The sequence below is a fragment of the Globicephala melas genome, chromosome 15 (genome assembly GCF_963455315.2).
Source record: "Globicephala melas chromosome 15, mGloMel1.2, whole genome shotgun sequence".
Lineage (NCBI taxonomy): Eukaryota > Metazoa > Chordata > Mammalia > Artiodactyla > Delphinidae > Globicephala > Globicephala melas.
Genome location: NC_083328.1, coordinates 62,646,177 through 62,670,643, shown reverse-complemented (window position 1 = coordinate 62,670,643; position 24,467 = coordinate 62,646,177). Strand labels below are relative to the sequence as shown.

The following is a 24,467-nucleotide window of genomic DNA, read 5'->3' as shown; positions in this document are numbered from 1 at the left end:
GCCTCAGCAATGCTTTCTTCGTCCTGAAGCCTCATGGTACCTACCTGCCCAGGCTTTGATAGGCCTTCACAGCACATTTGTCTTAATGCTTTTGCCTTCCTGCCCCATCCAGGTTCACAGAATGATTGCGGAGTTCAAGCTGATCCCTGGGCTGAACAATTTGTTTGACAAACTGATTTGGAGGAAGCATTCAGCATCTGCCCTTGTCCTCCACGGTCACAACCAGAACTGTGACTGTAGCCCGGTGAGCAGGGACCCTGGTGACAGATGGGCTTTGCTTGCCAGAAGTAGTTGTTTCAAGAACTGCTGTTGGCCCTTTGAAATTTCATTCTTTGAGAGTAGAGCAGAAACTGAAAGTCATAGCCTGTGTAACCCCATAATTGGAAGCCACCTTGGGGAAGGATCTAACCCCCACCCTTCACCTATCCAGAAATCCCTTTTGAGGCCCTCCAGCCAGCCTTCCCTTGTTCACCTCTGGGCAGGGCACTCACTTTCCTCCAGACAGGGCTACCCTCTCTGCTACGGAACAGCAAGTTTTTCCTCATTCTGTTCTCTATCCCATTGTAATTTACACCCACTGATAGTAGGTTTGCCTTCCAGAACCACGCCAGTGGTCTGCCTCCAAAAAGGGCTTTAGGAGGTTTTCTCTTTTTTAAGGGTCAAGGGCTCACCTTTGCTCGGTCTTTCTCACGGTGCCCTAGAGAGCACTGAACTGGGAGTCAGGAGCCCTGTTGTGCCACTCAGCTTTTTGGGAGAGCTTGAACAAGTCACTGAATCTCTGAGCCTCTGTTTCTTGCAAAAGAAAGATCATCGGCTCTCAGCATGAGGGGGAAAGTGCCACACGGCCACCAGGCCCAGTGACACGGGTCCTCCCTGGTCTCTAAGCTGCATTCTGGGGACTTTCCTCAGTGCCGAATCTTCCAGTTTACTGTTTTTCTCCTTGGCTTTGTCAGATTTACCTTTCAGCACATCCATTTAAGTTAATTTCAAGTGAATATATTCTGCATTTCTAGACATTTTGTCTGGATCTTTGTCAAAAGCTACGTGGTCTTTTATTCATTATGTTAATATTTTGTTCTTCTGTTGCATTTTCTGTCTTTAATTTTACCTCTTTAATCATTCATAACATACTTTTTTATGGTATTTTTTGGATTGCTCATGGGGAGCTACTTGTGTCTGAGTCTTCAGACTCGCCTCGGGGTGGAGTGTTGCCTTGTGTTCTGTACTGTTTGTAGAAGGTCACCTTCGGGGGAGGGGGAGCTTGTTTTCCCTGTGAGTACCTGTGTAGCCTGGGCCCTGGAAGTAGTCCTATAGAACATTTGGCTTTTGTCTGCCAGGTACTTCAGGGGGCACAGCATCCCAGGGCAAGGTTTCATTTTGAGTGTCTGCCCTCCCACTCTGGTAGTATGAGCCCAGGGTCCTCCTGGGGACCTGGGGGCTCCCCTCCACCACCAGCAGCACCCTGGCAGAGACAGGCTTATTTACCAGCTCCCTGGGCTGGTAGGTGGGGTTTTTCTAACCCTTTTTTCACCAAATGTTTACATTCTGCAGGCTTTCCATGGGCCCAAGGTTCTGTCTGGTCCCTGCAGAGCATTGAAACCCAAGCCCTGGCCCGAATAAGTCTCATTTCCACTTCTCCACCCACCCGGAGTTGCCACCATCAGCTCTTCTGCTCGCTGCTCTGAACTCGGTCCTTTCATTTCTGATTCTAGTGGAATTTCCTATGAACTTAGCCTCACATTTAAAATAATTTCAGTTATTTTTTTAAAGACTTTTTTAAAAAAATTAATTTATTTTATTTTTGGCTGCATTCGGTCTTCATTGCTGACCACGGGCCTTTCTCTAGTTGCGGTGAGCAGAGGCCTGCAGTGCGCGGGCCTCTCACTGCGGTGACCTCCCCCGTTGTGGAGCACAGGCTCTAGGTGCACGGGCTTCAGCAGTTGCGGCTCACAGGCTCTAGACCACAGGCTTAGTAGCTATGGTGCGTGGGCCCAATTGTCTCACAGCTTGTGAGATCATCCCGGACCAGGGCTCGAACCCATGTCCCCTGCATTGTCAGGTGGATTCCCAACCACTGTGCCACCGGAGAAGCCCAATTTCAGTTATTTTTTATCCAGTTATGTTGGGGTGTTTTTAACAGGAAGGGTCTACATTAGCTGAATCTCCTGTTGGCCAGATGTGGACAAAGGGTTTTCTGACTAAAGAGAAGTCCTCACTGTGCACGAGGACAGGGGCTCAGAGAAGCAGAGTGACATCCAGGCTGTCACCAGAGCCTTTTGTTTTCTTTTGGAACATTGTGACTGTGGTTTTAACATCGAGGATGCACATGTATTTTAGGACATCACCTTGAAGATTCAGTTTTTGAGGCTCCTCCAGAGTTTCAGCGACCACCATGAGTAAGTACGAGCCATCCCTGGGAGGAGAGTTGTTTCGTTGTCTTTTCTTCTCCCTTTGTCTAACCGCTCACTTCGGCTCAGGAGGACCTGGGCGTCGTTCTCACCTCAGGGCAACCGCATGGGGCTGCACTTCCATGATCAGGGCTGCCATTTGTGCAGCCCATCCTTTATGTCAGGCCCTACACTGAGTTTCCTCTTGCCCCACAGCCACCTTGGAAGTGAGTGCGGAAGTTGCTGCCCCCTTATTACCCTTGGGGTCAATACAGCTCTCAGCCGTCTGTCCCTCTGAGCCAGGAGCTTGGCTATTTGCAGGGGCCAGCAGGAACCTCAGATGGCCAAAGTGGGCTGAGTATTGGCATGTTGAGCAGATGGAATATTCTTCACCTTTACAAAGAGATGTACTCTCCCCTGTTTTCCTTGAAACACACTCTGCCCTCTTATTTTTACTGTCCAACGTTTGGTGGAGGATGTATTGGAGAATGATTCTCTGCTATAAGGAAAGTGCAGGGGAGGGGTAAATGGCAGCTGACCTTGGCGTTGGTGAGACCTTGGTGAGCTGGAACACAGGCAGCCACTGCTCAGCTCTTAGCAGCTGTTGGTGTACAGGAAACAAGGCCCAGTGTTGCATAGCTTCTGAGTTTTTCCCCCAAGGAAAGCCAGAAATTAAGATTTATGTGAAAAGTCCTGATTTTTAAGTGCTGGTTTATATTCGTTTCAAATATTGTATAAGCTGACAGGACGTGCCTGGGGACACATGTGACCTCAGGGGCCTTCACTTTGCAGCTTTTGTCTGGATCATGTTGATCATCCTCTCTGAGAGGTTCTCTGTCTGAAGGCCTCAAGCTCCAGCAAGTATGTCAGCCCTGAAAAACGGCACCAATGTGTTCTGAACGTGTCCTTTTTTTCCTGAAGAATTGAGCCCCTAGCTTTCATCAGATTCTTAAATCTGATGGGTCATGTTCTCAGGCTTGGATTTTATATATTCTAAAGCAGTGCGAAAATGTGGGAGCATTTTTCATGGGAGTGACATGATCAGATTCCAGTTATCTGAAGATTATTCTGGGTGCTGTATGTGGGAGTGACTCCTGTGGGGAGACCATTTAGGAAGCTGGTTCTGTCCACATGACTTGGGTGGCGAGAGGCCTGGATGTGAAAGGGAAAGGAGGGAGGGAGTATCACAGCCAACTCAGGCCTCCTGGTGGGAATGTTGGAACAGGGCCAGTCTTGAGTAAAATGATGAGTTTGATTTGGACATCACTGAGTTGGAAGTGCCTTTGAGAAATTAAATAGAAATGTTCAGTGGCAAAAGAAAGGCCTAGAGATGCTAAGGAAAGGGGCCTCATTAGTGGACGTGGCAGGCAGAGGGTGGGCGTTGGGGCCAGGGAGACTCCCACAGCCTGAGAGCAGTGGGCTGCATGCCCTGCCACAGAATGCTGGCTCGGGGTAAGTGGCGTTGGGGGCGGGTACCCCGGGGCTTCTCGGATTCCCTCCACAGCAAATGGGCAGGGCACTAGCCCAGTGTTGATGCGGCAGCCACAGTTCCTGTCCTTTACCACCTCCAACACATTTATTTCAGGAACAAGTATCTACTGCTCAACAACCAAGAGCTGAATGAACTCAGCGCCATCTCTCTCAAGGCCAACATCCCCGAGGTGGAAGCCGTCCTCAACACTGACAGGTGAGCACGGCTGGGGTGCATCTGTGGCCCACAGCCCACCCTGGTTTCCTGCGTGTCCCAGGGCTCCCAGATGGGTGCACACAGGTGTGTGTACTTGTCCTTTCTCACTCACGTGTAGCTACAGTGTCTTGAGGGCTCCTGTGTGCCAGGCACTGTCCTCCCGTCACCTGCATTATCTCATTGGAGCCCCGCAGCAGCCCTTGGAGGGAAGTGCCGTCGTCACCTCCACTTTACAGACTGGGGAGCAGGGGCTCGGGTCACCTCCCACAGGTCATATATACTCTGCTGTCTCCCTTGTCACCCAGCTTCATTGACATGCTCCTTTCCTGCCCTCTGCCAAGTCCCATTAGCTGGGTTATACTTGCCTCACTTTCTAGAGCGGAGCAGGGAAGTCACAGGCTCACAGGGGTCAGGGGAGGGAGGGAGGACTGTATCCAGCAACAGGAGTTGTAATTCTCCAGCCTATTTTGTTTGTTTGTTTGTTTTTACTTTTAAAGTAGCAGAAATCTTTGTTCAAATGAAAGTGAATATAGTCCCACCCTAACACCTGTAGTGGGTGAATAGTAGAGCTGCTCTATTTGAAGGGGGAGTTTAAGGACCTAGAGTCCCTGCCTGCTTGGCCCTCTCTCCCCGATAATGCAACCTGAGTCATTTCCTCACTTACTGTCTTTGCTTCCTAGACCAGGAAGCGGAGGCCCAGAGCCTCAGGTACTTGTCCAAGGCCAGCTGGAGCTGAACCTGGGGCCCAGGGTACTCCCTGCCTCACCCTGTTGGCACGGACTTTGCGCCATCTGCTAGACTCTGTCATGGTATTTCAAACCCACTTTTGTTGTAAGCAGCCCTCTCTCCAGCAGGTCTGAGCCCTGTGTGACTCTGGTTGTGTTTTTGGCCTCTGATCACTTGTCAGTGAGTTTGGGCAGGAAAAGCTGCCCTGAGATGTAGTGAGAATGCACTTGGCTATTCAGTTGTGAGACTGCAGGAGTCCTTAGGGTGCTCTGGACCCAGGTAGAGCAGGAGGACATCCTGTAGGTTTGGAAATGTCACCATGCTTTTTTACCCACCTACCCCAGCAGAGACACCCAACCCCAGGGCCCCAAGACACAGTCCTTCGGCCAAGTGGAATTTGGCCCCTGTCAGCCTCTCAGATCTGCCCCCAATATGTCCCTGTGTATTTTATTTCAGGAGTTTGGTGTGTGATGGGAAGAGGGGCTTATTAACTCGTCTGCTGCAGGTCATGAAGAAGGAGCCAGCTGAGTCATCTTTCAGGTAGATCTGGGACACGCACCTGCCACTCCTGAGGGCCCAGGAGCCAAGTGTTTCTTTAGCTGTTAGAATGACCTTCTTTAGTCACCAGCTTCTACCCCGGACATCTGGTTACTGTCAGGGAGAGGGAGTTTGCCGTCTCCCTTGTGTTGACTCAGCACGTACTCACTAGCTTCTGCTGCGTGCCACCAGTGTGTTTCAAGAATTGACCAAGCATTCACCAAGCACCTGTTCTGTGCTGGTGCTGGACAGGTGGGGGAGAAATGGGAGCTACAGCCCCTGCCCACATGGAGTTGCCTGGGTTGTGAGAAACAAGCATGAAAAGAAACCTGTGTGAGGGTTGCAGTGTGGAAAGGCTCGGAGCCAGGACCTGCCCCGGGAGCCGTGGGAGCAAAGGAAAGCCTGGTGGGGTGGGTGCGGACAGGGAGGGCACCTCAGTTCCTTAGACTCATCTAAGTTGAGTCTTAAAGGCTGCAGACAGCAGTAGCAGGTGAGGGAGGCATTCCATCAGGGTGGGTGTGAGCTGTCAGTAGGCTCCATCCCCTAGGGTCCCCTGTCAGCTCAGCCTGCTTTGTCCTGATGTCCCCTTATGGATCCCAGCTCTACCCTCCAGGGCCACTCAGTCAACATCAGCCACCTCTTCTCTAGGACAGCCCATCAGAAGTGAGCTCGGTGGTCTGTCCACACGTCTGTCGGGTTCCCTCATGCATTCCCGGCCCCTCGCTTCCATGTCCTCCTGTTCCTCTGAAGGGGCAGAGGCTAGAGTGTGTTTTCACACGTGATTCACGGGGCCAGCCCTTTGATCCTAGATGCTGCCTTCTCCAAGACACAGCTCCTTCCAGACGAACCACATGGAGGACTGTTCCCCCCTGAGCCATCAGATCCCTGAGGATGGGGACCCTTGATGTGTCCCCGATGCCTAGTAGATAGACGTTCAGTAAATGTCTGTTGGATAAATGAAAAGGCAGCAGACATCTCCCAGCCCCTTGGTGAATAGAACATGGGCCAGAAGAGGGCAGCCTTAGCCACCTGGGCCAGGGGTCAACATTTGGGTCGCAGGTTTTGGCAAGCCCGGGCTGTGGAGAGTTTCCTCCGAGGGACCACCTCCTATGCAGACCAGATGTTCCTGCTGAAGCGAGGCCTTCTGGAGGTAATGGCCCGGAGGAGCCAGGGTGTCGGGTGTCCCTCTCCCCAGCCCCATGTGTTGCTTTCCTGTCCTGAGACCTAGACAGCTGGCAGAGCAGACCAGATCTCTTTATCATAAAATGCCAGTGCAGATCGCCCTGGTACTTCCCCATAGCTGTCAACTCTGGGTTCCCCATGGGTGCCTAACGGGTGACTGAGGGATCTGGGGGTGGCCATGGAGGATTACAGGAGTCTGTAAAGTTGCTCAGCAAGGCCTTTTGACCCTGAGGATATTTTGCTGCTGACTAAAAGTTCATTTCCCTTTCTTGAAAAATGGCCTCCAGAAAAAGCAAAATTTACGAAGGGAGGTAGGGCAAAATGTCCAAAGCTACAATTGGGTAAAAAAAAGGATACAAATAAGAAACTGACCCATGCATTGTTATAAAAATCCATAAGGAAAAGAACTGATCCAAATTGGTATATACAACTTCAAGAAAATAAAAATGAAAAAGGAAACAGTTTAACTGTCATAGAAAACCTTCTCAAGGAGTTAATAAATTGCTTTATGTTCTTGATAAAAGTTCACTGACTTTAGTGTGAACTTCTTCTTTTATTAACATAAAGACAAACCATGGGGTCAAAACGTGTCTCGTGTTCTTAAACCCTGTGCTTCACTTGAATGGCTTCAGTGCTCGGGCAGTGGCCAGTGTTACCTCTGGAGACGGCCACCTCCCTGCGAGCTGGAGAGCCTGGCCGTCTTGCAGACACTTTAGCTCGGACCTGGGCAAGCGAGAGAGGTGATGGCTACACAGCCCAACCTCCCCCCACACCCGACTTCCTGGTGAGGTGTGTCAGGCCCGGCCCTGCCCTGGGAGCCACCAGCGTCCTCAGATGAGAATCTAGACAGGGGAGCAGGTTCCATCAACCTGGATGCTTGCTCAAAGCTAATGCCACGTGGTCTGAGCTATGTGCCAGGGCTGGGGGAGGCTGGCGGTGGGCAGCTTAGATGAGCACAGCCTGGGGGCAGCAGCCATATGTGCCTGTTGGTCCCTGGGATCAGCCGCCTTCCTGCCTTCACCCTGTCCTCTCCCACCCCCAGCACATCCTCTACTGCATTGTGGACAGTGAGTGCAAGTCGCGGGATGTGCTCCAGAGTTACTTTGACCTCCTGGGGGAGCTGATGAAGTTTAATGTTGATGCATTCAAGAGATTTAATAAATACATCAACACGGATGCAAAGGTAAGTCTAACCCATGGTTCCGTGGGGTGTGCCACATCATCCAGTTATGTCCAACAGTTATGTTGGAGCCCAGTCTTCAGGTGCTGGTTTTAAATTGGAGAGTCCTGGGGAGTCAGCGGGTAGTTGTCAACAAACATTCATTAGCCCTTGCTGTGTGCCGGGCACTGTGCTAGACCCTGGGTACACAGGGATGAAAGTCTCAGCCGCTTGTGGGCAGGTGGGCTTGGAAATGGGTCTGATGCAGTGTGCTGGGTGCCATGATGAGCCCCAGAAGGGCAGGACTGGGCCCGGTGTGTTAGGCTCACAGGATGTGTGTGGCAGAAACCCAGCTCAGACAAGTTGAAGTAAAAATGACAGTAGACCCTTCAGTGCAGAAAACACTGGACATAGTGTCAGAAGATCCGAGTCGAGCTCTTTTGCTGGGACTGCTTATTAGGTGGTGAGGGCAGGGCACAGGTTTGTCTGAGCTTCAGTCTTCCTGTTGGAAACAGCTGGGCCAGGGTACGGGGATACCCCCTGCAGTGACTGCACGCCCTAGGCCTTGGCTGTCTCCAGCCGAGAACCCACCACCCCCGTCAGCCCAGCCTCCGCTCCAGTTCCAGGTGTTCCTGAAGCAGATCAACAGCTCGCTGGTGGACTCCAACATGCTGGTGCGCTGCGTCACTCTGTCACTGGACCGATTCGAAAACCAGGTGGACATGAAAGGTAAGAAAAAGCCGTAATGCCAAGGTGAATCGGTCCAGTGTGGCTGCGATTGGTGTCAAATGCCCAGCCTCTAGCAAGGAGACAGAAATGTCTGGAAGTAGCTGCACCAAACACCCACGTGGTTGGGGTCAAGGCGGTGGCTCTCAGGGTGATTTTCTTGGCTTTGCTTTTATCATCCATGCTTCCTCTGATGAGCATGTGTGACATTTTAATGGCAGGTGGGAAAAAAAAACTGTTTCCAGCAAAATGCAAAAAACAACACACATCCTTCCTCTCCTGGCCTGGACTTGGCTGGGATGAGAGGCCCCCACGTGGTGAAGACTGGGGAGGGCCTCTGGGAGAGGCGGTCCCGAAACGTGACCGAAGGCAAAGGTGGAAGCAAACTCCTGGCAGGGGCTCTAGTGAGAACGCAGGCTTTAGCCGGGGTGGCAGAGCAGCTGGAGGTTTGTTCCTGCTGCAGCCAGCACTTTCTGTAGTTGTTTTGACAGTGGGGGCTCCCAGCTTCAGAGTCAGAGCCCGAGGGGGGCTTGACTAGAAGCCTGGATGTCAGGCCCCTGGGCCTGACCGCAGACCAGCTTCCACACCTGCTGCTCACACCTCTGCCTCTCTGTCCCTAGTCGCAGAGGTCCTGTCCGAGTGCCGCCTGCTTGCCTACATATCCCAGGTGCCCACACAGATGTCCTTCCTCTTCCGCCTCATCAATATCATCCACGTGCAGACGCTGACCCAGGTGAGAGGCTCTGCAGACCTGCCACAGGGAAAGGGAAATTGGAAGCAGTTACCCTCATCCCAGAGCCACCTTCAGCCTAGAAGTGTTGGGTTGGCCAAAAAGTTCGTTTGGTTAATGAATACATTCAATAAAGTTCTTGGTGAAAATGAAAAATGTGTCTTTTTACTTAAAACTGAACAAACTTTTGGGCCAACCCAATACATCTCCTGAGACCCATCCCTTGGTTCCTGGGAAACCCTCCCAGCTATTCTGAGGACTTTTCTCCAATAAGGATCAGTGCCCCATTTTACAGAAGGGGCCTGGGGAGGGAGCAAGGCTCCAAGGTCACAGATGATTTGGGGCAGAGTCAGGATGGGCGCTGAGCTCTGAATCCCAGCTCAGTGCTCTCCGAGCCCAGCCTCCTGTGCAGACTTTGGGATTGGACCTGATGTTGACTCCCACCTCCTTCAACAGATAACTGTGCAGCTGACCCTTTTCCGAGCTTCACACCCCTCTTTTCTAAAATGGGGGTAATACTCAGAGGTTGTTCTTTCATTCCTTCATCTAACGTTTACTGAGGCGAGACCCTGGGCTGGGGATGCACAGTGAACGAAACAGTCTGAGACACTTCAGGAAGCTGCCTGTCTAGTGCTGAGTGAAGCGGAGTGAGACACCTGCATCTGATGCGTGCACCCCGCCGCCCCAGGGATCGAAGCTCCTGGGAAGAAGCGATGCCTGAGCTGATTCTGGAGGAAGAGTGGACTCTAACTAGACTGATGACACCGTTCCCACCGGAAACATCCCAGGGTGGGGATGGGGGCGTGGGGTGAGGGACCAGGAAGGCACTTGGGCCAGGATGCCAGCATCGTTCCTCTCCCCAGTCCTCTTGTCAGCTTTCTGCAGGGGCAGTGCAGTGCATGGCCCCTGGACTCCGCCAGGGACACCGTCCTCCCTGCCCAGTGGCACCCCCGCTCCACCGGGGCCCCTGGGGCTGCCGGCACGTGCGTGACCTGGATGGCCTGGTGCTTGCAGGAGAATGTCAGCTGCCTGAACACCAGCCTGGTGATCCTGATGCTGGCCCGACGGAAAGAGCGGCTGCCCCTGTACCTGCGGCTGCTGCAGCGGATGGAGCACAGCAAGAAGTACCCTGGCTTCCTGCTTAACAACTTCCACAACCTGCTGCGCTTCTGGCAGCAGCATTACCTACACAAGGACAAGGACAGCACCTGCCTGGAGAACGTGAGTGCCCCACCCCTGAGGGGTGGCGGGCGGGCTGCGGGCACGCAGACCCAGGGCCCCTCGGAGGGGCATCTGGGGTCCCTGGTCCCCGCCTGGACCCTGTGGCAGGCAGCTCTTTGTCCCCTTACCAAGGCCCTCCCCACGGGGTGCTGGGCTCGACCCGGGTCCCCCAGGCGCCCGCCCAGCCCCTCTCTCTTTGCCCAGAGCTCCTGTATCAGCTTCTCATACTGGAAAGAGACAGTGTCCATCCTGTTGAACCCGGACCGCCAGTCACCCTCTGCCCTTGTCAGCTACATCGAGGAGCCCTACATGGACATAGACAGGGACTTCACCGAGGAGTGATCTTGGGCCAGGCCTTGGGAGGCTGCTGGGCCTGGGCCAGCGCGGGTGAGCGTGGGTACGTGTGCCTCACGCCCTGCCCTGTCCCGTCCTGTCCCCCACCCCGCGCCTCCCTGCTGCTCTCCGCCTGCCCCAGGTCTTCAGGTACAGGCTTGGTGGGAGGGAGCGTCTAGAAGCCCTTGGCCCCTGGGTCTGAGGGCCCCGGGTCATTGGGGAGCCTCAGTTCCCTCAAGATCTCCATGACGAGGACAGGGACACTGTGCCCACCCTTCCTTCAGAACCCTGGGGTCCCGGCCCACCCAGAGGTAAGGGACTTTTAAAAATAGCTCTGTCTGAGCTCCTGCCCGGTCTCTTGGCTGTCAGTCCTGGGGTGGGGAGGGAGATAAGGGCACCCTCCCCCAATCTGTGAGCCAAGCTTGCCCTGGCCTTTGGACCCAGGCAAAGGCTTCTGAGCCCTTGGGCAGGGGTGGGGGACACCAGAGAACGCTACCTTCCCCCAAGCCTGCCCATCTGTCCCTCCCTTCCTCCCTCCCTTGTTTTCCTTTAGCTCCTCTGGTTCTGTTTGCTCATTGGCCGCTGTGTTCATGGGTTCCCCCAGAAGTGGGAGGGGCCTTCTCTTTCCATCCCTTGGAGCACAGGGAGGCTGTGCCTGGGCCCCCCGCTCCAGGGCAGCATCTCCTGCCTGAGCCCACCCCGCGCAGGAGCCTGCCTGGGAGCATACCCTCGGCCCCTCCGTGTGTTGCCAATTTATTAACAACAAATAAACCAATTAAATGGAGACTATTAAAGAATTTATTTTAAATGACTGATGTGGACCTGACTTTTGTCCATGAGACCACGTGCTCCCCTCCCCTCCTGAACCCCAAAGAACGAGAAGGAACCGGTAGGAGCTGCAGACGTGGCGTTTATTCAGGGTGTAGCAGAGCCTGGGGTGGCGAGGCTCCAGCAGGGATGGAGAGGAGAGGATCAGGGTGGGGCAAACAGCAGGTGTCCCTCTTCAGAGCCCAGGGCTCAGGTGTCACTCCTTGTGCTAAGGGGAGAGGGGTGCCTGGGTGAGCTGCCCCCCACGCGGAGGGCAGGGTGGGTGCCCCACACCACTCCTCACCTTGGGGCCCAGGGCGTCCCGGGTCCGCGCCCGCAGCTTGTTGGCCTGGGTTTCCGCCATGTCCGCCCGCTCCTCCGCGTCATCCAGCTCGTGCTGGGCCTTGCGATACTTGGCCAAGTTAGTGTTGGCCTGCTGCTCCTGGGGGCACAGGCAGGCCCGCTCACCCTTTGGTCACTGAAAGGGTCAGCACCCCCAGAAGGGGATGGCTTCTCCGGGTCCTCACCTCTGCTCCACCACCACTGCCCGCGGCCCTCCTCCCCCCTTGCCAGTACCCACAGCAGGAAGCGGGGTGGGGGGAGCCACTCCTTCCAGAGGTGCCCGTGTGCCAGACCTGGCCGGAAGGGGAAGGCGCATGCGGTCCCTTCAGAGACAGAGCTAGGTCTCACGTCTTGCCGGAGCTGTTAGAAACGTGTCTTCTCGCTGGGCAGTGGGGTCACTGTCCCAACCTACACACTAAGCCAACACGGGGGAATCCACGGCCCAGCGATGGAGCAGGCCTGACCGGCTGCTGGCATCCCACCTGGCTGCAGAGCCTGGGGCCAGCTGTAGAAGTTGGGTGACCACAGGCATCCTCAGACCCCCGTGCACTCACCGCCTCTTCACACTGACGTTTGTAGTTCTTGACCTTGCTCTGCAGCTTGTCCACCAGGTCCTGCATGCGAGCCAGGTTCTTCCTGTCCTCCTCGGCCTGGGCAGGCAAAGGGGATTCAGGTCTTTCCCGAACCAGGCCAGCTCCAGGGCTGCCCCCCTAGGTGGACCTGGTCACCCACCTGGTACGCGAGCTCCTTGACCCGGCGCTCGTGTTTCCGCACCCCCTTGAGGGCCTCGGCGTGCTGCTTCTGTTCTGCGTCGAGCTCGGCCTCCAGCTCCCGCACCTGCGAGCAGCCAGCCAGTGGGCCTGGTGCCCTCAGCCTGCCCTCGGGTGGCCCACCCTGCAGGGCAAGGGACTGGGAGGGCCGCACACACCTTGGCCTCCAGCTTCTGCACCTGCTTCTTCCCGCCACGGAGGGCGGCTTGTTCTGCCTCCTCAAGCCGGGCCTGCAGCTCCCGCACCATCTGCTCCAGCGTCTTCTTCATCTGTTCCAGGTGTGCGCTCGTGTCCTGCTCCTTTTGCAGCTCCTCTGCCATCATGGCTGCCTGTGCGGGAGGAGGTGGCGTGGTCGGGGGTCAAAGTCCCTTCGGGCTCTGCTCGGGGCCCCCACGGTCCCGGCCCAGCCTCACGTCGGTGATGGCCTTCTTGGCCTTCTCCTCGGCTTCCCGCCTTTCCTGGGCAGCCTCCTCCGCCTCCCCGCTCAGCTGGGCCAAATCCACCTCTAACTTCTTCTTCTGGCTCAGGAGGCCTGTGTTCTGAGGGGGGGCAGGGCTTTAGAGTCGGCCTTCAGGCCCCCGCCCCGTGCATCCCTGTGACCCCCGTCCTCACCTGCGAATGCAGGAGGCTGAGGCGCTCGGTGGCCTCCAGCAGCTCCTGCTCCGCCAGCCTCCGGCTGCGCTCGGCCTGCTCCAGGGCGGCCCGCAGCTCTTCCAGCTCCGCGGCCAGCAGGGCGGCCCGCCGCTCCAGGGCCTGTGCCTGCTCGTGGAGCTCGGCCGCCAGCCGCTGCTCCTCATCCCGCCCCGCCTGCTCGTCCTTGAGTTGGGCCTGCAGCAGCCGCGTGGTGGCCTGTGCCTCCGTGGCCTGGCGGGTGGCGTGGCCCAGCTGTAGCTCCAGGTCGTTGAGATCGCCCTCCATCTTCTTCTTGAGCCGTAGCGCCTCGTTGCGGGCCCGAGTCTCTGCATCCAAGGAGGCCTGCAGGGACTCCACTGCCCGCTGGTGGTTGCGCCTGTAGTTAGGAGGGATGAAAGGAGGGGTCGTGGCCTGCGAGGGACTTGCTTACAGACACGCAGGGAACACTGGAGACGTGAAGCCAGTTGGGGAATAAGTGACTGATCTCTCCCCGGTTTCAAGCCCCTTGTGTCTGCCTGCCTGCTGCCCATCAGAGCAATTTCACAGGCAAGAGTGAGGCCCCAGAGCAGACAGACAGGGACTGAACTCTGGCTCTACCCCCACTGTGTAACCTTGGGCAAGTCCTCTGGCCTCTCCGAGGTTCACCTCCAAACTGTGGACGATAGTCCCCACCTGAGAGGGTCGTGGGTATGGGGGCATTAGGTGTCTGTGCCAGTCCCCCGCACAGTGGGGCTCAGCCAACATCACCTGCCCTTCTGCTCTCAGGTGGTTGGGATGGGAGAGGCTGTCGGCCCGGGGAGGAGGGACAGCCCGGCCCCGCACCTCAGGTCAGTGCACTCCTCGTCTTTCTCCACCAGTTTCCGGTCCACCTCAGCCTTGACCTGGGAAAGCTCCAGCTGGGTCCGCAGAGTCTTGGTCTCCTCCAGCTCCAGGGCCCCCTGGGGATACAGAGCAGATAGTATGGTGGTGGGGCCGTGTGTGTTGAGAGGGGAGGCCAGGGAGCAGCGGGTCAGTGTCCACCCCGCCCCTGACCTCGGCCTCCTCCAGCGCAGCCTGGAGCTCGCTCTTCTCCCCTTCCAGTGCCTTCTTGGCTTTCTCCAGCTCCTGGATGCTCTTCCCGCTGAGGCTGACCTGGTCTGTGAGGTCACTGATCTCCTCTGCAGAGTGGACAGGGCACTGAGGGGCCACCCCACGGCTCATGCTCCAACCGCCTCACCCTGTGTGACCCTGAGGGACTCCCAGTGACCCCAGAGCGGCTCTGACCCTGGGGTGGGTCGTACCCTGCAGGTTCTTGTTCTCCCGCTTGAGCGTCTCCAGGGCCTCGAGAGCCTCCTCGTGGCTGTGCCTCAGCCGGAAGAGCTCCGTGCCCAGGCTGCGGGCCTCCCTCTGGGCCGCCTCCAGCTCCCGCTGCATCTCCTCCTCCTGCCGCCGCCGCTCCTCCAGCGCCCGCTCCAAGTGCCGCTGCTTCTTGTCCAGCGCCGCGGCCGCCGAGGTCGCCCGCTCCAGCTCCAGGGTCACGTCCTCCGACTCTGTCTGCAGCCGCAGCTTGGCCTTCTCCAGCGACGAGCACTTGGCATGAGCGGCCTCTACCCCCGCCTCTGCCTCCTGCAGCCGCAGTGCCAGCTTCTTTCTAGGCCACGGGAGCAGACAGGATCTGGATGCGTAGCTGAGCCCTGCATCTCCCCTCACCCCTGACAGCTCGAGGTGCAGGCGCCGTCCCTGTGTGGTGACGGCCTGGCCCGCAAGGCACTCACTTGGCCTCCTCCAGTTCCTCGGTCCTCTGGATGGCATCTGCCTCGTACTTGCTCCTCCACTGGGCCACCTCGGCGTTGGCCTTGGACAGCAGCCGCTGCAGCTCGGCCTGGGCTTCGGCCTCCTCCTCGTGCTGCTCCCGCAGGAGGTCACAGTCATGCCGCGAAGCCTGCACGGCATGGGCCAGCATGCTCTTGGCCTGCAGAGAGCCCAGTGACCTCAGCATCGGGCCGGGCCAGTGGCCCTGTGCCCACGCCGCCTGCTCTGTGGCAGCTAATGGCTGGCCCACCTTGCTCTCCTCCTCCAGCTGCCGCCGCAGTTCCTCCAGGCTCTGGGTGGCCAAGGCCTTCCCACGGCTCAGCTGGCTAATCAGAGACTCCTTCTCCTCCAGCAGTCGGCTCAGCTTCCCTGCAGGCCAAGGGGAGAGCCGGCAGGTCAGGTGGGTGAGGGGCAGCACCCAGCCCCCCTGTGGCCCAGCCAAGCCCCCGGCCTCACCACTCTCAGCTTGTAGCCGCCCCTGCTGGGTGCTGGCATCTGCCAGTTGCCGCTGCAGCTCCTCCACCTTGATCTTGGCCTCGCTCAGCTGATCCTCATAGGCCCGGCACAGCTTCTCTGCACTGGCCTGGGATCCGGGGTCAGGGATCAGAAAAGGTTTGTGACTCACAGGGCAGGATCTAGGGCTGCCAGTCAGAGATGGGGACCCGGAGTCGGGAACTAGCAGGCTAGACACGTGCCCAGGAATCAAAGGGAGAACAGAACCCCACGTTCAGGGTCGGAGATTCTATTGCTGGACTATGGCTTAAGAGATGAGTGTCAGAAGTGAGAGAGGGCTGTACTAGTCCCAAGGCCGGTGGGTCAAGGTGAGGTTAGGATACTAGAGTCTGAAGTCGGCCGGGGACACTGGTCAGAGGTCAGCTGTCAAGCTTAGGTGGTACAAAGGTCAGGGGTCAGGGTTGGGTGCTGGGATTAAGGACAGGAACAGAGTCAGGACAGGTATGAGGTCAGAAATCAGAGGTCAAGGACTGAGAAGTTGGAATTGGATACTGGGTCAAAAATCCCCTGGAGTCAGGGCACAGAGTTTAGGAGGTAGAGTCTGAGGTCAGGACTGGTGTGGGGTTCAGGCTGGGTGTCAGGTGAATGGGTCAGGGGTCCCGATCGGGTGTAGGGCCAGGACTAGTATGGAGCCAGATTGGCAGCGGGTGGTCAGGGGTCAGCTGCTGGAGTCAGAAGGGGTTCAGTCAGGATAGGCTGCTAGAGTCGGGTCAGAGGTCGGGATCAGGAAGGAGGCAGACACCTTGCCGCGGGCCAGAGTCTCCACGCTGGCGCCCAGATCGTCCACCTCCATGCGGAGCTCGCTCTTCTCCTTTTCCAGCTTCTGTCGCGCCCGTTGCAGACTGTCCGCCTGCTCGCCCAGCTCGGCCGCGCTCTCCACCTGCTTGCGCCGCAGCGCAGCCACTGTGGCCTCGTGCCGCAGGGCCGCCTCCTCCAGTTCCCGCCTCAGCCGCCCCAGCTCGGCCTCGTGCTTCCGGCAGCCCTCGCGCTGCCCCGTGGACGCGCCGCCCACCTCCTCCAGCCGCTCGCTCAGCTCCGCCAGCTCCCGGGCTGCTTCTGCCCGCTGCTTCTCCACGCGGGCCCGGGCCGACCGCTCGGCCTCCAGCTCCTCTTCCAGCGCCTCCGCCCGAGACTGGGGATGCGCAGGCGGCAGTGTCACCTCTGAAGGCCTCCGACCCAGGTTTCCGCCCACCCCCATCCCCCGCACACCTGCAGCTCCTTGATCTTCTTCTGCAGCTGGGCCCCAAGGAGCTGCTCGTCCTCCACTCGAAGGTTCAGCTGACTCAGCTCGGAGTCCTTTCTGGAGGTCACAGGGTGGGCATGAGCCGGCCCAGGGCCTAACTCCCATCCACCTGCCTGGGGCCCCTCCGTACCCGCCCCCAGCACACTCGCTGACTGAGGCACCTCACCCGGAGCAGCCCTAAGTGACCTCATCCCTGTGTTCCCTCTCAAGGCCCGGCCCTAGATCGTGGCCCTTGGTGACCCCCTACACCCTAGGGTTCAACCTCTGCTGTGATGCAGAACCGACTAGAGTCCAGGTGGGTGAGAAGCGGGGTGCAGGTTCAGGAAGCCCCCTGTGGCCAGGAGGTCGGGGCTGAGGCCCCCCCACCACACCTACTTCTGGAGCTTCTCCTCCAGCTGCTGCTTGTCCTGGGCAGCATCCGTCACCGACTCCTGCGTCAGTTTCAGGTCACCCTCGAGCTTGCGTTTGGCCCGCTCCATGTCCATGCGCAGCTTCTTCTCTTGCTCCAGGGAGCACTCCAGCTGTGGGCAGGACGGGGTGAGTGGGCTCCGCACCGTCCCGGCTGTCCTGGCCCCAGCACACAGCCGCTGCCGTGGCCCCGACTTACGTCTTCCACCTGCTGCTCCAGGCGGGCCTTGGCCTTGGCCAGTGCGCTCACACGGTCCTCCTCAGCCTGCAGGTCGCCCAGGGCCTGCTGGTGGGCCTCCTGCAAGGCCTTCTTCTCCTTCGTCAGCCGGGCCACTGACTCCTCCAGCGCCACCATCTCCTCCATCAGGTTCTTCACCTGTGTCAGGGCCAAGGTCACCACGAGGATGCCTCCCCCGCACTCTGGTCTGAGCAGCCGCCACACCATGTCACAGCAACCGTCCCCTTCGAGCCAGGGAACCTCGGGCGAGTCACTTCATTCTGAGCCTCAACTTCTTCACCCTTAAGGGGTGATTATAGCACCCTCCTCGAGGGATTAATGAGCAAATGCTCACAAAGCCCTGTGCACAGTGTCCGGCCCAGAGTGAGAGATCAACAGACACCAGCTATTTTGGGGATGCACAGGTGTTTAAGCAGCTGTTTCCTAGTCCTGCCTTCCTCGGGGAGCACCTGTGAGAACCCGAGTAAGCGGCTTACCCTGCTGAGGCCCACTTTCCCCTCCTGTATGAGGGAGTCAATACCCCGAGTCTTTGAACCACCTGGGCTCTTGGGAGGGTTCAGTGAGGGAAGGCACCCAGGGGACATGGAGCTGGTGGATGACAATCACTAGCATTTGCTGAGTACCTACTGCGGGCGAGGCCCTGTGGCGAGCGCCAGCACAGGCTAGTTACACGCTGAATCCTCACCCGCCCTAATGAGGGAAGTGCTGCTATTAACAGCAGCATTTGACAGATGAGGAAATTGAGGCCCACAGAGAGGAAGACACCTGCCCAGGGCCACAGCCGGCCCGGCCCACACCTTACTCTCCGTGGCTTGCTTCTCCTTCTCGGCCTTGGCCAGCGTCAGCTCCAGGTCATCAGTGTCCTTCTTGAGCTCTGTGCACTCATCTTCCAGCTTGCGCCGGCGGGCAGCCAGGTCAGCATTCACCTCCTCCTCGTCCTCCAGCCGCTCGCTCAGCTCCTTCACCTTCGCCTCCAGCTGCACCTTGGACTTGATGAACAAGTGGCAGCGCTCCTCGGCATCCGCCAGGTTTTCCTGCTCCTGGAGGGGGACACGGGGAATGGGGCAGGGTCAAGGCAGCTCAGGGACACCAGGCCAGGCCCCGGAAAGCAAGTTCATTTGTGCAGAGGCTGGACACACGCTTAGTTGGGCTCCGGGACCAAGGAATACCGAAGACCTGCTCTTGGCCCTGAAGGCGTTCAAGTGTGGTGGGATAAGGGCTCAGGTAGAGGGATGGACGGGGCAGCAAGAGGGGAACGTTAGACAGGCTGGGGGCAACCCAGAGTAAGGCCCAAACAAGGGCTCTAGCAGAGAAGCCAGCTGCCAGCTCTGCCCACGCGGGGCTGAGGTGGGGGGAGAGCCCTGCACGGCCACGGAGGGCTCAGGTTCTCTGCCATCACTGTTTCCTCACTACCTGGCTGCATAACGTCTCCTGCTCTAGCAGGTGAGTTTGTGAGCACAGGCCTGTCTGTTCTCCCACCAATGTATATCCAGAGCTTCCATGGGGCCTGACACTCAAAGTATTTGCTGAAGGAAGGAATGGCTCTGTGGACTTGGGGAGGATCCGGACCCTTGATCTCTACCCTCTGGTTGTTACTGTTACCTGCTGCCTGGGTTCCCGTGGCCCTTAACCAGAGAAGGGAGCATGCGGCTGTCTCGGGGATGGAGAGGAGGGGAGAGTTGGGGCTACACTGTAGCTCTGCAGGAAGCCACGGGGACACAAGGCGTGGGAGCATTAGGACACATGCATAGACTGGGTGGGGAGGTTGGGAACGTGGGAGGCTGCACACGGGCACAAGCCCATGAGCCTCCGGAATAGGAAGAAAGACCCGGGTGAGGCCTGAGCACCCAGAGCACGCCAGGTCCGCCCTGGCCGGGGATCTGGTTATGGTATTTCCTCGGAGCGGCCTGGGGTTCTCTGAGGGGGCTGGGGGCCAGGGGTCACCAAGTCGCAGAAAGAAACCCTGCTCCTCCCCTACTCACTGCCTGCAGCTGCAGGGCCAGGTCATTCTTCTCCTGGGTGACGCTGACGTGCGTCTCCTCCAGCTCCTGGCACTTGGCCTCGGCGGTGGCCAGTGCCCTTCGCAGCCCCCGCAGCTCTGCCCGCAGGGCCGCCAGCTCCGCCTCAGCCTGCGCCGAGCGTAGTAGTGGCTTCATCTTGAAAAAGAGCTTCATCCATGACCAGTTCTTGACGGCGTTGAAGGCGCGGATGTTCCACTGGATGGTGAACAGGGCATCCCTGGGGAGGGGCAGCCACAGGTGGCCAGCAGGTTCAGTGCCCCCCCTTCATAATGACAGCCCCGTTGTTCCCTGAGCACCTACCCTGGGCCGGACATTGCACTGAGCACTTCAGCGTGGGACCTCGTTAACCTTCCCAACAGCCTCTCAAGTAGGTCCTAATCCTCTGCTTTACAGGCAAACTTGAGGGTGAGGCCCAAGGTCACACAGGTCTGCCCCTGGGGTGGGAGCTCAAGAGCCCTGAATGGCCCCTGCAAGTGTCCTGAAGACACCAGGGGCGGTTAAGCCACTGGGCTCTTATATAAGGTCAGACTGCCTGGGCTCACATCCCAGCCTCCCACCTCCCGCCACAAGCCAGCAGACAGGCTCCCTCTGCTCAGACACCCCCTCTAGTGAACAGACACGATCATGGCACCTACCTCTCAGAACTGTCCTGTACTTTAACCGAGATAACTTCAAATAAAGTATCTTGCCCAGGGCTTGGCACTTAAGAGTCTTGGGAAACACTAGATGCCCTTCTTACTACTCCGGGCCACACTCTGGGATGGCCTGGAGTACAGGCAGGTTCTCTTACCCCAACTTCCGAGGTGAGGAAGTGGTAGCTGGGGGCTGCGTGGCACAAACCACAGCCTTGCCCCTTGGGAGGCACGCAGGTAGCCACACGGTGAAATCTGACCCACAGGACGGTGTGACAGGGTTCAGAGAGTCTGGGTTCAGAGGGTTTTGCGAGCTGGGGGACAGTGGCTGTACCCCCGCATCACCCCACCCCCTTCCGACACCCACCTGCCTCCAAGCAGGCGCTGGTACTCGAGGCGCATGAGGCGGCCCCGGCTCCGTGCCTGCAGCAGTGTCAGGACCTTGGCCAGACGCTGGTCACGAAGCTCCTCCAAGACGCCTAGAAGCCCAGCCTTGAAGAACACCTGGGGTGCGGGCGGTAGGTGTAACCCTCAGTCGCCTGCGTGACCCCTGCAGTGTGACTGCCCACATCTGGTCCAGCGCCCTAATTCCCTTGTGCCCTGACCTTGGTATGGCCAAACTGGTACTGGGTGTGGTCGATGTTCAGCGAGGCCAGCAGCTTCTCTGTGGCCTTCCTGCTGTCCATGGTGTCATCCGGGATGGCACTGGGGTTCAGGATGCGGTACCTGGGGGAGCGGGGAAGGGCTGGAGAGGAGGGTGCTGGGCAGGGAGCCGACGACTGAAGAGGCTGGCCCCTCAGAGGCCGGAGCAGAGGCTCCAGAGGGGCACCCCCTGAACAGGCTGGCGGGGGACGGCCTTGTGACACTGGAGGACTGGGCATCCTCGGCGTTAAAAGCTTGGGTAGCATTTAAGTGCATTCAGGAGTTCAGTTCTTTAAGAGCCTGCAGCATTTACAGAAGGCATACAGCACTTTTATAATTTTTTAGTTTATGATTTTTAATAATTTATCATTTTTTTCAGGAGGCCAAAAAAAGTAAAGAAGGTGATGTGTTACAGCATATCACAAACTGAAGGAACATTTGGGAGAGAATTCTAATCAACAAGAGCAAGGGTTCTGGCACACCCACTTCTAAAGGGGACACACTTGCACATGTGTACAGGGCTGTGTGGGTCAGGCTGTCGTGACCACACTGTGAAGGCAAAACCCTAGAAACACAAAAGGGCCCCTCACTAAGGGACTGATGAACAAAGCACCGGTCACTGGATTAGGGGATATTTTACTGCCGTAACAAAATGGCTGCTGCATGTGTCATTACCTTTATCCAAAGCCCTAGAATGTGCACCACCAAGTTCCATTACACCAACTGTAATGGAAACTATGGACTCTGGGTGATTAGGATGTGTCAGTGTGCGCTCATCAGCTGTAACAAATGTCCCGCTCTGGCGGGAGATGCTGATGATGGGAGAGGCTGTGCACGTGTGGGGGCAGGGGCTTATGGGAAATCTCTGTGCCTTCCCCTCAATTTTGCTATGAACCTAAAACTGCTCTAAAAAAAGAAAGTCTTAATTTAAAAAAAAAAAGGATGATGATGCAGACTTATGTCTATTAATAAGGAACAAATCTCCAAGACATAGAGTTACAGGGAAAAACAAAGAGAACATGTGCGTGTGCACCCGTGTGTACAATATTTGTATGGACACACAAGTATAACGGTCAGCGTGGATGGCCCCAGTTACTTCTGAAGGGGGAGGGAACTGTGCACGATTGCAGCCTGACAAAAAGCAAACCTATAAAGGGAAGGCAGAGGGGCTAACAGCACGGACTGAGCCCTCACTTGGTGACAGCCATTACATAAAGTCTAGTCCCTGTGAACCCTCATTCAACTCCCAAATCTACCTCCAGCTCTGCCTGCCCCCCGACCCTTGAGCTCCAGACTAACAAATCCCATCTCCCCCTCAGCTTTCCTATCTGCTGGAGACATTTCTTTTTTTTCCGGCCATGCTGTGTGGCTTGTGGGATTTTAGTTCCCCGACTAAGGATCGAACGCCCAGGCGCTCAGCAGTGAGAGCGCGGAGTCCGAACCACTGGACGGCCAGGGAATTCCCTGCTTGGAGACATTTCAAAGTTGACATGTTCAAAGTAGAGCTCAATCCACTCTCCTCCTACTTCCCCACAAAATTTAAAAAATCCTATCTTGGTTTCTCAGTAAATCTACCACCAACTCCCCAGTTGCTCAGGCCAAATAACCAGAAGTCACCCTTGTCTTTTCTTTTTCTTTCTTATTCCACATCCAATTCATCAGTAGCAAGGCCTGTTGGCTGCACCTCCAGTATTTACCCTGAGCCTGTTCACTTCTCCCCCAGCCCACCGCCCACCCCCAGGTCTCAGCCATCAGCATCTCCCACTGGGATACCTTCTGGCCCCCTCCCCAGTCTCCCTGCATCCTCCTCGGTGCCCTTCCGCCCGCTCAGGCTGGAGCTGGGGAGGAGCCAGGGCTGGGGCAGGGAGACACCCACCGTTGCCGGAAGTCAGCGTAAAGCAGCCTATTGGGGAATCCTTGTCGGCAGATCCGGATCCCCTCCAGAACCCCATTGCAACGCAGCTGGTGTAGCACCAAGAAGGCATCCATGATCCCTGGACATGGTGGGGGTTAAAGGAAAAGATTAGAGGTCAATGGACACAACTTCATGCCCCAGAAAAGACGAGGAGTTCAGGCACAGGGCTCACTTTGAGGCTGAGCAGGCCCTGCAGAGGGGGCAAGACCCAGCTTCCAGTCTGCCCTGTCCCCTCCCTCCAATGTGCCCCCACGCCACCAACCCACCCTGGGGTGACTACCTGGGGTCTTGTTCTCATTGGGGACAATGCAACGGACAAAGTGGGGCTGTGTGGCCCGCAGGTTGGTCATCAGCTTGTTGAGGTTCTCCTGGGGGTGAGGAGAGGGGAGAAAGCACAAGAGGGCAGAGAAGCAGAATTGGAAACCGCAGTGGATGAGCCCCTTAAGGACTGCGCAGTAGGTGCCTAAGCGTGTCTCTGCAGTGCTGCCCTTTCACTCTGCTCCTTGTGACCCTTTGCCCTCTTCTGTTTGACTGGGTCCCCGTTACCATCACCAAAGTCTTCACTCCCCCACCCAATCCCCGTGGCTCCGGCCCCATCCCCCACAAACCCTGCCCAGGCAGCATGGGGACGGGAAGCAGCACAGACTTGCTGTGATGTTCACGTGGAGAGGAATTAAACATCACTGCAAGTCTTAACGGCCGCCCGCCCAGGGTGCAGGGGACAGAGCAGGGAGCCGGGACGGGGTGGAGGCGGCAGGGTGAGGGCCTGCACGAGGCCTAGACTGGGCCTCACCTTGTGTAGCTGGGACACCGTCTGGAATGATGCTGCCTTCCTACGCTTCTCTTTCACCCCAGACTTGGGGGGCTCGGCTAGGAGAGACATGGGACCAGTCACTCCAAGGGACATCCCCCTGTGAGTCCCCTACAGAATCTCATCCCTCTGTACTCACTAGAGCAGGAGCCAGCATAGTTTTCGTAGAGAGTAGCCAAGAGCTTGTTCTGCGACTTTTGGAAGATGGGGACCACCGTCTCATTCAGTGGATCCTTGTTTTTTTCCAGCCAGCCCACGATGCTGTAGGGCACCTGCCAGAGACCAGACGGGGGCTGAACTGAGGTGGGGGAACCCGGAGGAGGGAGGAGAGAGGTCAAGAGCTGGGGTTTCAACAGGCACCTACCACGCCCGCGTAGTGGACCACCTCAAAGTGGGCCAGGTATTTGCGCTTCTTGTCAGGCCGTGGCTGCTGGAAATTGGACGACTTCCCCGCGTGGTTGTCATAGAGCTTGGCCTGGAAGCTGGCATCTGAGGCCTTGGGGAACATACACTCCTCCTCCAGCAGGGACAGGATGCCCAGTGGCTGGGGACAGGGCCTCCATCAAGCCAGCCCATCCAGGCTGGGCTGGATCCCCACTTCCTGGAGCCCCTCCCTCTGGGAGCTTTCCCAGACCCTCCAACCTCAGCCATCTGCCCTGAGGGACGAAGAACTGACCTGCACCCAGGAGCCCTGTCTTCTAAGAAAGAAAGTTTGTGGTTTGGCTTCCAAGCCCCTTCTGCCCAACTTGCAGCTCTGAGTTGTTCTCTTTACTTATAAGAAGTGCGCAAACTCAAACCGGCATCCGTGGTCTCACACTCTCACACGTGGTACAGTCAAAAAAGGCAGTTGAGTTCAAATTCTGGCTTCCTCACTTAGTAGCTATGGGGCCCTTAGACCTCTCTAAGCCTCAATTTCCTAACCTGCAAAATGGGGAAATGAATACTTTCATTGCTGTTATAACAGCAAAAGCTGTCAACCACCTAAATGTCCACTAGTAGGAGATTACAGAAAT

General features: G+C 57.2%; 2 protein-coding genes across 8 annotated transcripts in view; one reads left to right on the top strand and one right to left on the bottom strand.

The window, feature by feature from the left end:
* Positions 1–11,499, top strand: part of TRPC4AP (transient receptor potential cation channel subfamily C member 4 associated protein) — a 79,591-nt gene extending 68,092 nt beyond the window's left edge. For both annotated transcript variants that reach the window (XM_060285199.1, XM_060285198.1), the window contains exons 10-19: positions 113–244; positions 2,338–2,396; positions 3,973–4,074; positions 5,257–5,340; positions 6,397–6,487; positions 7,562–7,702; positions 8,299–8,407; positions 9,025–9,137; positions 10,149–10,355; positions 10,560–11,499. In XM_060285199.1, the coding sequence (XP_060141182.1) occupies positions 113–244; positions 2,338–2,396; positions 3,973–4,074; positions 5,257–5,340; positions 6,397–6,487; positions 7,562–7,702; positions 8,299–8,407; positions 9,025–9,137; positions 10,149–10,355; positions 10,560–10,697 (1,176 nt within the window). In that variant the 3' untranslated portion in view covers positions 10,698–11,499. The remainder of the gene's footprint in view (positions 1–112; positions 245–2,337; positions 2,397–3,972; positions 4,075–5,256; positions 5,341–6,396; positions 6,488–7,561; positions 7,703–8,298; positions 8,408–9,024; positions 9,138–10,148; positions 10,356–10,559) is intronic.
* Positions 11,500–11,541: 42 nt separating this feature from the next.
* The window catches only part of MYH7B (myosin heavy chain 7B), a 40,563-nt gene continuing 27,637 nt past the window's right edge, over positions 11,542–24,467 (bottom strand). For 3 of the 6 annotated variants that reach the window (XM_060285191.2, XM_060285190.2, XM_070043746.1), the window contains 26 exons: positions 23,819–23,998; positions 23,594–23,726; positions 23,437–23,513; positions 22,924–23,011; positions 22,605–22,722; positions 20,692–20,812; positions 20,454–20,590; positions 19,416–19,671; positions 18,231–18,473; positions 17,395–17,571; positions 17,163–17,308; positions 16,754–16,844; positions 16,287–16,676; positions 15,488–15,614; positions 15,282–15,400; positions 14,995–15,191; positions 14,521–14,870; positions 14,273–14,397; positions 14,063–14,178; positions 13,220–13,616; positions 13,021–13,146; positions 12,766–12,936; positions 12,570–12,674; positions 12,392–12,487; positions 11,800–11,937; positions 11,542–11,724 (listed from right to left, as the gene is read on the bottom strand). In XM_060285191.2, coding sequence (XP_060141174.1) covers positions 11,713–11,724; positions 11,800–11,937; positions 12,392–12,487; positions 12,570–12,674; positions 12,766–12,936; positions 13,021–13,146; positions 13,220–13,616; positions 14,063–14,178; positions 14,273–14,397; positions 14,521–14,870; positions 14,995–15,191; positions 15,282–15,400; positions 15,488–15,614; positions 16,287–16,676; positions 16,754–16,844; positions 17,163–17,308; positions 17,395–17,571; positions 18,231–18,473; positions 19,416–19,671; positions 20,454–20,590; positions 20,692–20,812; positions 22,605–22,722; positions 22,924–23,011; positions 23,437–23,513; positions 23,594–23,726; positions 23,819–23,998 — 4,236 coding nt within the window. In that variant the 3' untranslated portion in view covers positions 11,542–11,712. The remainder of the gene's footprint in view (positions 11,725–11,799; positions 11,938–12,391; positions 12,488–12,569; positions 12,675–12,765; positions 12,937–13,020; positions 13,147–13,219; positions 13,617–14,062; positions 14,179–14,272; positions 14,398–14,520; positions 14,871–14,994; positions 15,192–15,281; positions 15,401–15,487; positions 15,615–16,286; positions 16,677–16,753; positions 16,845–17,162; positions 17,309–17,394; positions 17,572–18,230; positions 18,474–19,415; positions 19,672–20,453; positions 20,591–20,691; positions 20,813–22,604; positions 22,723–22,923; positions 23,012–23,436; positions 23,514–23,593; positions 23,727–23,818; positions 23,999–24,467) is intronic. The other 3 variants (XM_060285194.1, XM_060285196.1, XM_060285197.1) reach the window with 2 other exon arrangements.